Here is a 12,500-nt window from a genome sequence, read left to right as displayed (position 1 = left end):
CTGTGGTTTTGGGTTTGAACAGCTGCTCAGTCGCTGAGCTGGTCTCAGTTCATGGCACACAGTTACGGTTTGTGTACTAGTTTAGATGTCCATTGTAAACTGAAGCTTGAGTTAATTACCGTTCTCTAGAACATTTCTGACGCGTAGACTGTCCTGTGTCTGCGTGCGAATTGCTCCATAGCATTCAAACAACGTTCTAAATGGTTTGTCTGTGGTTTTGGGTGCGCGCCACCACTGTAAAGCTAAATAAATTTTGGCTCTAGCTACTAGCGGCTGGAATGGTTCTGTGGACGTCATCAGGCTTAGTATGTTTAGCCTAGAGAGCATCGGGCCACCTCTGTGCTGCTGTGCCATTCCCCGGCCTCCAGACGAAAGCTAGCTACCGTAGGTCCTGCTGATGTGCCAACCACAGCCATGTGTATGACCCCTGCACCTCCCATGCTCTTGGTGTCAGTTGTGGGATTTCCGACCACGGGCCGTGCGCCGCTAGCACTTGAGCTTTAACGTAGCGTGGCTAGCGCCCCAACCCCCCGGCCGTTACAGGTCGGAGCTCCCCAGTCCTTTCCTCAGCACCAAAAGAGCACAGGAGCTGTTTTTGTCCGACCGTTTTCGTTGGCCGTCCGAGGGCCCCGCCAGAGGAAGTGAGCTAGGGGAGGGGTCCTCGAGTGTCCTCTGCTTGATGTTGAGTGCTGCTAAAGTTAGCTTAGAGCGCTCTGCACGATGACCCGGGAGATAATAAATGTCCTAAACACACACACATGCACCATACTCTTTCACTGTAGTACACACACTGCCTTTTACAGTATGGAAAGAGCCCACTGCCCTATTTCTGAATTTTTTAATTTGCTGGTTTTGGAAGTAGTGGCACGTTGTCCGTTTACATTTTCTTGTTTGAAATATAATCTTGAAATATCTAATGTGATGAAGTCACGATGGGACAGTCTTTGGCTACATTATGTACACTAAATCTTTGGGAGTAAATACTTTTCTGCAGAGTATTACTTTGTCCTTAGTGTTATGACATTTCGCTCACTGGCAGATTGTGATCTCTTGCTGGGTTTACAGTAGGACTGCAGCGTCTGCTTTGAGTCTTTCACAATGAGTAGAGCATGCGGAAAAAAAGGAAGTGACTGGGCTGAGAACTATTTTCAGATGGTCTTTAGTCCAGATACACTTGACATGCCCAAAAAAACATGCATTTCAGAAGTTTTCTCGTCACCCGTCCGTATGTTTATCATATCATAATAGAATGGTGCTGCATGTTTTCTGGTCGCCTGCACTGATCCTGTTCTAACCCAGTGTGAGTAATGTAAGCTGCCATCCTGTCTTAAGTGTTCCTCTTCCTCTGAGACGAGAGATGAGCACCAGGCACCCTTGAAAGGTGTAGTGCTGCATAGGAGAACACGTGCAGTTTCTTTCCTCTGGCCATGAAGGGTTATTATGAGAACCAAGCCAGTGGGACTGAACTCTTGTAGCTAGAAGTAAAAAAAAAAAAAAAAACACACAAAAAAAAAACACAAGTAACCTCTAACCGCCCCCCCCCCCCCCCCTACAACCCCCCCCCCCCTCTTTTTCGAGATTAGCTTTTGATCTTGTCCTACGAAGGGCTGGCGCAGTGTGCTTGCCCTGGGGTGGGTGGGGGGCGGGGGGCTAGCTGAGCCGCCCCAGTGTGCTTTAAATGAAGTCTCGTCTCTATTTATTTATGTTTCTTACAAAAGGGCCCCGATGCGACTGAACCCATGTCCTCTTTTGGGGCCGGGTTGCCGTGGCAACGAGTTGTCCTCTCTCTCTCAGGCGGGGGGCGAACGTCACGGGTGCTTTTTGTGTGTGTGTGTGTGTGTGTGTGCTCTGTGAACGCGGGGCTTTGCCCATCTTCTCCAAGCCCAGGCTGGCTAGCTGGCCAGGGACTCAATGGGCCCTGAAAAATTCCTCTGTATTATTTTAGGATTAGACCGGCGTATAGGATGGACACTGTATTGTTTCTGCTCTAATCTTTTCCATATTTATCCCTGCTGGTCTGGTAGGGTTTATTAAGTTAATCTATAGATAGTGCCCAGTAATCGTCCCCATGTGGGTGCGCTAAATTGAAGAGAATGTGTGAAGTCGGAGACGCGAGCAAACCCTTAGCTCCACTTGTCTGGCTGTCTGAGTGGGCCTCGTCATGGGGACTGGTTTAGCTTTTAGGAAAGACCAGGTATATGCACATCCCCACAGTTCTAGCAAAAAACTGGCGCTGGACCCAAAAAAGAGACTCAAATTAAAGAAAGGAAATGTCCGCACACAGTATACTGTTGTCCCGTGCTTCATTCACCCCTAAAACAAAACATTTCACCCAGGAAAATTTCACCCAGGAAGGGCTTCATCTAATTGCAGGATAGGATCCCAGAAACCAAACCATTATATCCTACACCCGTCAGTGTGTGTGCCAATGGGGATCCAGTTGAGTACAGTAGCTGTGGCCCCCGTCTCATTTAAAGGGTGCAAAATATATAGGTCATCAAAATCCTGAATAATATATCAATTATAATAATATTGAATGAATCCTTTTAGGAGGGGGATCCATCTCCATATGTACCAGTGTTTTTAATAATGTTTTTGAATGAATTGCTGGATGAGTGAATAAGTGATGAGCCACCAGGGCCTTTTTTCATTGTTAGGTTTCTCCTTGGGGCGCATGCAGTTCTCCTGAGGAATATTGTCAGTGTTTTGGTGCATCATCAATCCAGCATTCAGAATATCCCGGGGCCTGGAAACGTACTTTCATGTCCTGTTTTTTGTATTTTATATTTCTACCCAGAACCACATATCTGCTTGACATTTGATTGAATTGGCAGATAGGTAAGCTTTGGCAGATAGATGAGCTTTTCTTCAGCGTGGTAGGGTGGTAGCTGTCTCGTCTCGTCTCAAAAGCGTATCTGTCCATGGGCTTATCGTACAGATATGTCGTGAGGGAATTGCCTTCTTTCATGACCGCTATCTAAGAATTCACTCATATTTAGAGTAAATGTCAGGTCACTTCCTCCCTTGTTCTAGAGAGTAAAAATGTCATCCAAACATCTCCGCTATAATTTAATGTTTTGGGAAAATGATTTATTTTCAGGGTTGTAAATCCACTCCTCCTCAAACCACCTCATAAACGGGATGGCTAGGCTCAGAGCCATGGGGCTGCCCATAGACACACCCTGAGACTGACGATGGTGTTTATCCTGGAACATGAAATATGATGTAAGACCAGGGAAGCCAAATCTTTTATGCGTGTTTCACTTGGGGACGCGTCTGGAGGAAATTGAGTTAATGCCTGTTTGATGAGGGATGTTCGTCACGCTCTCCACGTCAAAAGTAACTACAGCTCATTTTCAGGAATCTCCATATCCAGTTGTGTGTGTGTGTGTGTGTATATAGGTATGCATTAGGGCTGAGTATCGATTCGAATTTCAAGAATCGATTCGATTCCGATTCACAAGGTTCAGAATCGATTATCACGATTCGATTTGATTCGATTCAATATCGATTCGGTTAGTGTTACTAAAACCTGTTTCACATTTATTCATTCATTCATTCATTAAAAGATCGATTTTGGGATTCATGAATCAATTCTGAATCGATTAATCGATTTTTTTAACCCAGCCCTAGTATGCATGGGTTGTCAACCTTCATGAATTCCAACTCTTTTTGCGGTAGTGTCCCCTGTTCCAGCAATGTGTCAAGTTTTCCATTATTCAAAGATTTATATTCATTTATGGGGTTTTGGGGTAGTTTTTGATAAACACGGTCATCATCATTAAATTGCCTCATGCATTCCTGGACATGCATCAAATTTATTTTGAATAACAATGGAGCACCCCTTTTCTGCAGATCGTATCACAAATAGTCGAGTCAGATTTCAGAATAAGTACTGCTTCTCTCTCCACTTAAAACAAATTATTCCATTTAAAAAATATATTTTTCAAAGCATATTGGACATCAATCCAATCCACCAGTATCAACCAGACGACAATAAGTATCCAAGAATGCATTTCTGCCCTTAAAGGGAATAAATACCGATATGGGCCTGAATGGAATGATGCGTTCAGTCATTTCATCGTTTCCGTGTCCAATTGGGCCGTCCCGTTTCATTTACTCCCTGCAATGTTGGGATCATAACTACATCAGGAGCTGTGTTAACCGCAGCTGGGGGATCAATTCTGGAGGTCTAAAATTCTTTGAGTCTCGGTGCTCTAAAGATTTTTTGGGAAAACTACGACCACTTGGGAATGGTTACAGTATAGCTTGTGGGGACCTTCCTGGGTGAAACGTTTTGTTTGTGAGGGCTGAATAAAGCACAGGACGACAGTATACTGTGTGCAGACATGTTCTTTCTTTGATTTTAGACTGGTTTATCCTCCCCTCGTTCAGTCTACATCAACCAGCCTACATATTTTTCAGTCAACCATGCTTGACCGCGGAGGCGCAGAGGTATCCACCCTCTGATATAACGGCCATGTTTCAGGTTTGACTGGGGTGCTCTGCTTCAGCCTTCTCTCTCCACAGAAGGGTCCCCCCCCCCCCGCCAAGATGGCGTGAAGCGGCCCTTGAGGCCCAGAGTCACTTCCTGACACACGGCAGTTGATGTTGCTCAGAGGTTCCTCTGACATCCTCCAAGGTGAACCGGGAGTCGGGCGGACAACAGGCAGAACAAACGTTTGATTTAAGAGCACACTTTTTAAATTCAAAGATTTTATATTCACTTATGGGGTTTTTGGGTAGTTTTTTGATAAACGGTCATCAGCATTAAATTGCCTCGCATTCCTGGACATGCATCAAATTTATTCTGAATAACAATGCTCTCTGTAAAGCGCATTCTTTCCTCTGTGTATGAAATGTGCAATACAAATTAAGTTTGATTTGATTGAAATGTTTTCGCTCTCAGCATGTGTAAAAAGAGCCCTGTTTTGTGACGACGCTTTATGGGAATCAAGAAGCCAAGCGCTCGGTCACTACCCACTGCTGAGCTTGAGTGGGCTGATGCTCAGGCCTTTACAAATGCAGAGCAGTGAAACCTGCAGCAGTTCCCACTGCAGTGATCTCCAACGCCAGGCTTGCTGGGGGATATTGAAATCTTGTCAAGTGGGCGCTACCCTGTCCTCCTGCCCAGTCTGAAACCTTATTGGAAACAGACTTATTGTTTTAAGAGAGAGAGAGAGAGAGAGAGAGAGTAGACCGTCTACAGTACATGGTTACATTACATTAGTAATTTAGCTGAGCTTTTATCCAAAGTGACATATGATGTGCATTAACTCTGTTGGCTAATGAAGGGGAGCTTCCTGTTTATTGATTGGTTTAGTAAAGCTCTGTGTCTGTGTCTTCCCAGAAGAAGCCTCTTGTTTGAGCTTTCTCAGAAAGGGAGCAGTGCTCTGAATCATAATCATACTGGCAGGGTAGGCTAACTAGTCAATGGGGGGCAATATCACCGAGGCACCTGTTGAGCTATATGACCAGACAACCAATGATCTCTCTCGCGCTCTCCCCCTCTTTCTCTTCCCCTCCCTCTTTCTGTGTGGCCACTGGCCAGCCCTACTGTCTCAACACTGCGCTAAGCACTAATGAAAGTCACACTCGGCTGCATAGAAATTCCATTCTGGCTGGACGGGGGGACGTGGGACTGAGTTTTCCCCCCTGCTGGAGCTGGAGCATGCTGCGTTCCTACTGCGTTCCTGGCCCCGGCCTAGGAGCTCTCATGGGCAGGGAAGTCTGGGGATACGGGCTGGGTTTCATGGTCCAGTGAAAGACCCACTTGCCAGTCAGTCATCATCTTGTCACGACTCAATGTATAACATGGACGGCCACTGTTGCCGTACACTTTATAGTTTAAATAGCCTGTCTTCTTAGTTTCCTGATCATAGCCTGTGTTGGAAGTGCTTAGTTTGCAGTAATGCTGGAATTCACCGATGACCAATAGGCCCCGAGTCATAAAGATGACTTTGAATCTATTGGCTCTATTGCTTATCTTGCAACCGAGTCTTCAGAACTTACTGCGTTTCCTCATCTCTTGTAATGTACTCTACTAGCTAGACGTAAGCTACTGCCTCTCTGTGTTGACGGATGAAGCCTTAAGTTCCTGATGCTTTCCTCCTCGCTAGCACACCGGCCCAACTGGTTTGAATGGCAAAATATGGGCTGGGGAGGAAGTCCGTACGCGTCTGCGGTTCCCTCAGCCCTGTCAGTCTGGTTGTGGAGTAAGTCCGATTAGCCATGTTCAGCTTTTGAATGTAGTCCGCAGCTGCGGCGCTTTTGTTTTATTTTGACACTCTGTAAACGTTTCATGTTTTTGAAAAGCACATGTCGTATGTCGTATGCTCATTTGCATGTAAACATTGTTTGGCGCATACATTTGGCAGCGTCCCACGCCTTGATATGGGGCAGGGGCAGCTGACTGGGCCTTGAACCCCCTAAAGTTCTGAACAGTTCCGTCAGTAAAGGATGGCGCCCCGCTCCCTCTGACCTGCCCCCAACACGTTCCTCAGCAGTTCCTATATTGGTCAAGGAATGTGGCGTAACATCCCCGCTCCGTCCCCTTCCCTTTAAACCGCGTCACGCCGGCGTCAGCGTCCTCTCCCGAAGCCTACGCCTACCAGGAAAGAGGGCGCATGCCTGTCCTCCACGACACCCACCAGCCTTGCGAAGAACCGGCAAAGGAGGACGACACTTGTCCCTTTCTCTGTTCTCTCCCTTTCTCTGTTCTCTCCTCCTCCTCGCATTCCTTCAGCCCTCCCCCCTCCCTCCCGGCTGGTACGGCACACTAGTACGCCCTCTCTTGATGTGCGCAGTAACTCTGGCACCTGTCAGCCACAGACAATTACAGCCATTAAGGGATTACCTTTGTTGGGGCTCCTGTAGCTGGCGTGACGGCCCTCCGGTAGGGGACGATGACGCAGCGCAGGACGGAGAGAGGGAGGGAGGGAGGGAGGGAGGGAGGGAGAGAGAGGGAGGGAGGGAGGGAGAGAGAGGGAGGGAGGCACTGTGTTCGCCTTTAGGGGAGTTGGTTGGAGACAGACACAGATGTCTGACACAGGGGTCAGAGACAAAAGACAGACCGATTTAGGGCAGAGTGAGGGGGAAGTGGAGTTTGGTTGTTTTATGAGGGGGGGTGGGGGTAGAGGTTTATAATAAGCCACTTACGTCACCTTCTCAATTGTTTGCATTGACATAGCAGTTGCAGAATTAGCAGGGTTAGCGTCACGGTTTTAGCTGTTGCCTCTGTGCCGTGTCCGATGTACCCCAACATTGGGAGCGTAGTCAACATCTCTGAACACCTTGAGACCCGTCTGTCAGTCACGCAGCAGCTGTGTGCAGTCAGTGTGCTCAGCAGAGCACGGTCTGCCCTGCAGCGCAGTCAAGACGAGTCCAGTCAGTTCAATGTGGATGATGTGCACCTGGAGGAACACTATCAAGCTGCCCGAAAACCCCCACTTTTACACACACACACACACACACACACACACACACACACACACACCTGCACACACACAGCTCCTGATAAGAGTGGAGAGGCCCACGCAAGCTCCCTCCAGCCCCGGCCATGTACGGCACTGTAAGCGGACCAAATTTGGACAAGGATTCCAGCCAGATAGTCGTGTGCCCCGAACGTTAGGCTGGTCTGTGTGGGTGTGTGTGTGCGTGTGTTTCCTCCCTCAACATTACTGTCGTCATAGCAACCCGCAAAGAAAGTGGGAGATTTTACAGGCGTCTTTTTGAAGGATGGGTGCCGCTGCCTCTTCAAGTTCTCATCAGATCAAGGTTATTGGAGATCCTCAACTCCCCAAACCGAGTAAAAATATACTCAACTCATTTTACCCGCAGCAGAATAATATATCCAGTCCAAATTTAGTCAATTATAGCCACACCATGCGTTTGCGAACTCATGTCGAAATGTAGGCTTGTTCAGGCTACTGTGAAAACAGTTTTAGCTGGCTTGACAGGCATCCCTGACGGCTCTATAGCCTAAATGCCGCCGTAACGCCTGATAAACCTGGAACGCGTTGCTATGAAAATCAAAAGGGCTTTTCACTCGTTTTGTTTTCTTTGATCCTGTTTGCTCGCTTGTCGTTTTCCCCCCCTGGGCTCGTTTCTCTCCTGCGCGTCTTTGTTGTCAGTCACGTTGCTGTCTGGCACGCTTTGAAGTGACGTGACATCTTAACCCCTAGGCTTTCGCTAAGGTCGCCCTGGGCCGGGCCGTAGACCTGGCTAACCCCCAGCGGAGCCTCTCGGCCCCTTGTAGTTCTCTCTCTCTCTCGCTCTCTCTCGCTCTCTCTCTCGCTCTCTCTCTCTCTCTCTCTCTCTCTCTCTCTCTCTCTCTCTCTCTCTCTCTCTCGACGGTGATTGACAGCCATCATAGTTATGCGTCCGTTGCCAAGTGACAGATAATATCTTTGTGTCCTGAAAAGCATGACTGTAAATAAAATGTATTACTTATAAAACAATACGTTTGGAAATTTGTGTTTGGTAGATTATTCCTCTGTTGTAACAATGCTTCTTGGCAATGAATTTTATACCGTTGGAAAGCCTGTTTATTTCCCTTTTAAATGGTTCCCCATTTGTACGGAACATGCCTTTGTGGGATGAGCAGCACAGCTGAGTATGTGGGTTGCGCCCATGAAAAAATGTGACAAATCCTCTCTGCCAATGCCAAACAGCTTATTCTGCTGTTGCTATTGACTCTTGTTTGGTGGATTGGATGATTGGAGTCTATAAATAGACTATAAGGAAGTAAACAAGACATTGGAAAAAAAATATGGCGATGAATTGATTGATACATCCTGATTTGTGGTTGAGAGTGCTGTGTAAAATTTGTGTAAAACACTTTTTTTCCCTCACTCCGAAATCGGATGAGCACGTACCTTTAGCTGTTGAAAAAACAAACAGATTTTAATACAATATCATGTAGTTGTACTGTAGTACTTGTTGATTGATCATGTATATTATCATGTAGTTGTACTGTAGCAGTTTTTGATTGATCATGTGTATTAACATCATATACTGTAGTTGTTGATTGATCGAAGGGTTATATCCCAATGTTGAGACATGACGAGGGTAGAATGATGTATTTCCATACGTCTCCTAATCCTACTTCATATTGTTTTCCTATAGCTCATGTTTTCCACCCAGACATGCACCACGTCTCTGTTTATCAAGCCCCGGCTTGCTTAAATTAAGACGAATTTACGCTTTGGACTTAACCGGTTTCTTGTACATTGTGGTATAAATGCAAAAGGGATCATTCCATTTTAGACCACTACACAACAGAGACTGCCGGTGTGTTGCAGATGGCTCGGGGGGGTCTTTGCTGTTTTAACAACCGCACTTGACTTCAGTAAGATGTCAGTCATTATTGTTCTGAGTTGCATACAAATAAACTGGGATAATCCTACTAATAAATAGCCTGGAGAATACAGCCTCTGGATGGGCCTCAAAAAGGAAGTTGGAAAAGGAGGAGGAGTTTGAAAGGGAAGGATTTTCATCTCTTTTGCATGAGTTGGTGTGAAAGGCCAATTGGCTCCCCGCTACTAGCGGCTGTGCGGTATTCCGAGCACCTCATCCATGTCCTGGCATTTTGGGAACGCAACTGCTGCCAACATTCCCCCCACCCCGGCGTTTCTGGAGACGTGCGGCTATCCATCAAAAGGAGCTCCCCGCTCCCAGTGCTGGCCGGCGTTCCTTTAGTGCAGCCCACCCTTTTGACATCCCAAGTGCCTGTCACTGGGGGTCAAACGGGTGCAACACAAACACACACACATGCTCTCCTCATCACTCGTTGTACCCGAAACTCCATCACTTATCTTCTCTAATCTCCTCCCTCCCCCTCTCTCCTCCGTCTCCAGGCCTGCATAGACGACAACATGGACATGGTGACGTTCCTGGTGGAGCACGGAGCCAGCATTAACCAGCCGGACAACGAGGGCTGGATCCCCCTCCACGCCGCCGCCTCCTGCGGTTACATGGACATAGCAGAGTGAGTACCGCCGCCACTCCCCCACAGAGGAGACTGTGACCGGAGCGCAGGCGGCGTAGGGATATTCTGAAGGGCACCGCTGAAGGGATCGGACTCGATTCACCACTCTTGACTATTCACCGTAGGCTTGGGCATCAAATCATTCCGTATACGCCCTAATGTAATGTTTCAGCTCGACACACCGTTTTGGCGGCTTGCTAATTGCGCGACCCGATGTTGTCGCCACGGTCGTCTTGAGTAAGGCACTCCCGGCTCCCATCCTCCCCCATCAGAACGCTCAACCACCCTTACATCTGGGGCCTGCGTCTTCAGAGGGCCGTCATGGCCGACGGAGCTAATCTCCAGCTGGGACCCGCAGTGCCCCCCCCCCCCCCCCCACAGTGCCATCTCGACCTCCATTAGCGACCCCCCTGTCCCTGTCCTCCAGCCAGCTGATGGATGGGCCACCTCTCTGGCCAGACGACCCTGGCTGCTCCGGCCCGCTCACCTTGAGGAAATCAATTTCAGTCTCGCTCCTATGGAGATGGTGACTCACCAGCGCTCCGGGGATCAATGGACAATTTTGAAAATTAGCTAGTGTGTTTGTTCATTACCGTACACGCCGCGGCCGGCTGGACGCGTATAATAGGCCCCCCTTCGTCTTTGAGGGGAGATCAATTACCCCGCTTTGTCTAGAGTTGGCAGATCATTTCGATGTAAATCATTGGTCAGGTTGTGTCAATCAATGCATCCCGGTTGTAGACTATTAAGCATCATTTGGACTGTGAATGAATGAAGTTTCCCGTAGCTTCATTTTAAAAGCGGACAGGCGCGCATGAACGTGTCGTCATGGTCCGCTGTTTTCACCGGCCTGCTATATATAATGTATCTGACGTCCAAGTTGTAGGCGATGTAACAATTGTGACCAAAATCGGGGTCAACCAGTAAAATATCAAGTGTAGTTCTAGAGTTGCTTTCTGGGAGTTGTCTTTCCCTCTCCTTTTGAGGTAAGAATGGCCCTGAATGGAGCACAGCACCCAGATATCATCAGCGGACATTTGAACAGGCTGCGGAGGGCTGAAGGGAGCTTACTTGGCACTCATTGTTCTGCATATTGGACGTGCGCTGTGACCTGTTTTACTCCTGTGTTATATTACAGGACAGGAGTCTGACTGCGCCGGGGAAATATTATCCCACCCTCTAGAGACCACAGCGCCGTCCAAGTTCGAACAGGCAGTCAGTCAACAGCTGTAAAAGTGTGACGTTGTAGTAAACCTCCAGAGCGATACTATTAGCAGATTAGTCTTGTAGTCGTAGCTGCTCAAGAGAATCCTCCTAGAACCGTTTTGACTAGAACTGCGTTGGAGCTTTCAGAACGTCCCCCCCCAGGGCAAATTAAATTCGTTAAAGATGAGCGAAGGGAAATCTGTCAATTTTCATATTGTGGAGCGGTGAAATATCAAGAGTCCTGTCAGATTTTCCTTTACGTCAGAGCTGGCCCAGGCCGACGGCAGACAAGAGCCGCGCTGTCTCTCGCAAACAATGAAACAAAGGACCAGGGAGAAATGTCAAACGCCCGCTCTGATACACGGGTGAGTAATGGAGAGGTCTGGTCTTAATGGGTGGCTCAGAGACCTGATGTGGGTCGGGGGGCACATAACAGAACCCCTGCCCCTCTCCCCGCCTTCCAAGCTCCATTCCTAGCAATAAGCGCCACGAGAGCCGGAAGGCGATCAGTGCCTCTCCCCCGTCCGTCAGGCCCAAGTCTTTGGTGTCGAATCCACAGCTCCGACTGGAGGGCTGGCCCCTTCGACCGCAGAGCCACCAAACCTTGTAAAACTGATCGAAAACAGGCCGAGCAGATCGCTACAACTAAAAAAAAAACATAATGCCGGTTTGAGGGGATCACCGTCAGAAGTGGAGAAGTCAACGGGGTACGCTTCAAGCGGCGTGTCGCTGTAATGAGAAGAGCCTGTCGTCTCGACGCAGCTTAATTGGTAGCAGCACTAGTCAAAATGTCCGCCTGCGGTTCAGGACGCTCTTGTCTTGAGTCAGTTCTGGGGTAGAGGAAGCAGAGTGGGGAGAGAGATTAATATCCGAGTCATCAACCAACGCGGGAAAGCATTAACTGTCCTACGCAGTCGTGAATATGAAAGGTTTTCGTGGAATGATGAACTCCTGTCAGGTATTAGTCCGGGGGGGGGGGGGAGGGGGAGAAGAATGTCCTGGTTTGTTCAAGATCAAAGGGAACATACTCTAGCATTGGGTTGTCACATGTCGATCATTCATGATGTAGGTTAGTCGCTGTACATTGTTCTCCAGCTGGTGCAGAGGCAGTGGATTATTGACAGAGGTGGTGTGGAAAAATGATTTCCATAACCCTACTGTACTATAACACCTCTCCCACTGCGCAGTACATGGGTTGTTGGAATTGAAATCGGCATCTTCAAAACCAGCCCTCTATACCGCTGTTCATGTTTGTGTCGGCGTCCAAACCTCCCCTCCCTCCCTCCCTCCCTCCCTATACCGCTGT

General features: G+C 48.1%; 1 protein-coding gene across 2 annotated transcripts in view; it reads left to right on the top strand.

Moving 5' to 3' along the window:
* ppp1r12a (protein phosphatase 1, regulatory subunit 12A) overlaps positions 1–12,500 on the top strand; it is a gene marked incomplete at its 5' end in the record, with an annotated part of 53,746 nt that overhangs the window by 13,284 nt on the left and 27,962 nt on the right. For both annotated transcript variants that reach the window (XM_084448070.1, XM_084448069.1), the window contains one exon: positions 9,858–9,988. In XM_084448070.1, coding sequence (XP_084304196.1) covers positions 9,858–9,988 — 131 coding nt within the window. The remainder of the gene's footprint in view (positions 1–9,857; positions 9,989–12,500) is intronic.

This window comes from Borostomias antarcticus (genome assembly GCF_949987555.1).
Source record: "Borostomias antarcticus genome assembly, chromosome: 13".
In the NCBI taxonomy this organism is placed as follows: domain Eukaryota; kingdom Metazoa; phylum Chordata; class Actinopteri; order Stomiiformes; family Stomiidae; genus Borostomias; species Borostomias antarcticus.
Note: the sequence above shows the minus strand (reverse complement) of the source record. Positions and strands in the feature narration are given on the sequence as shown.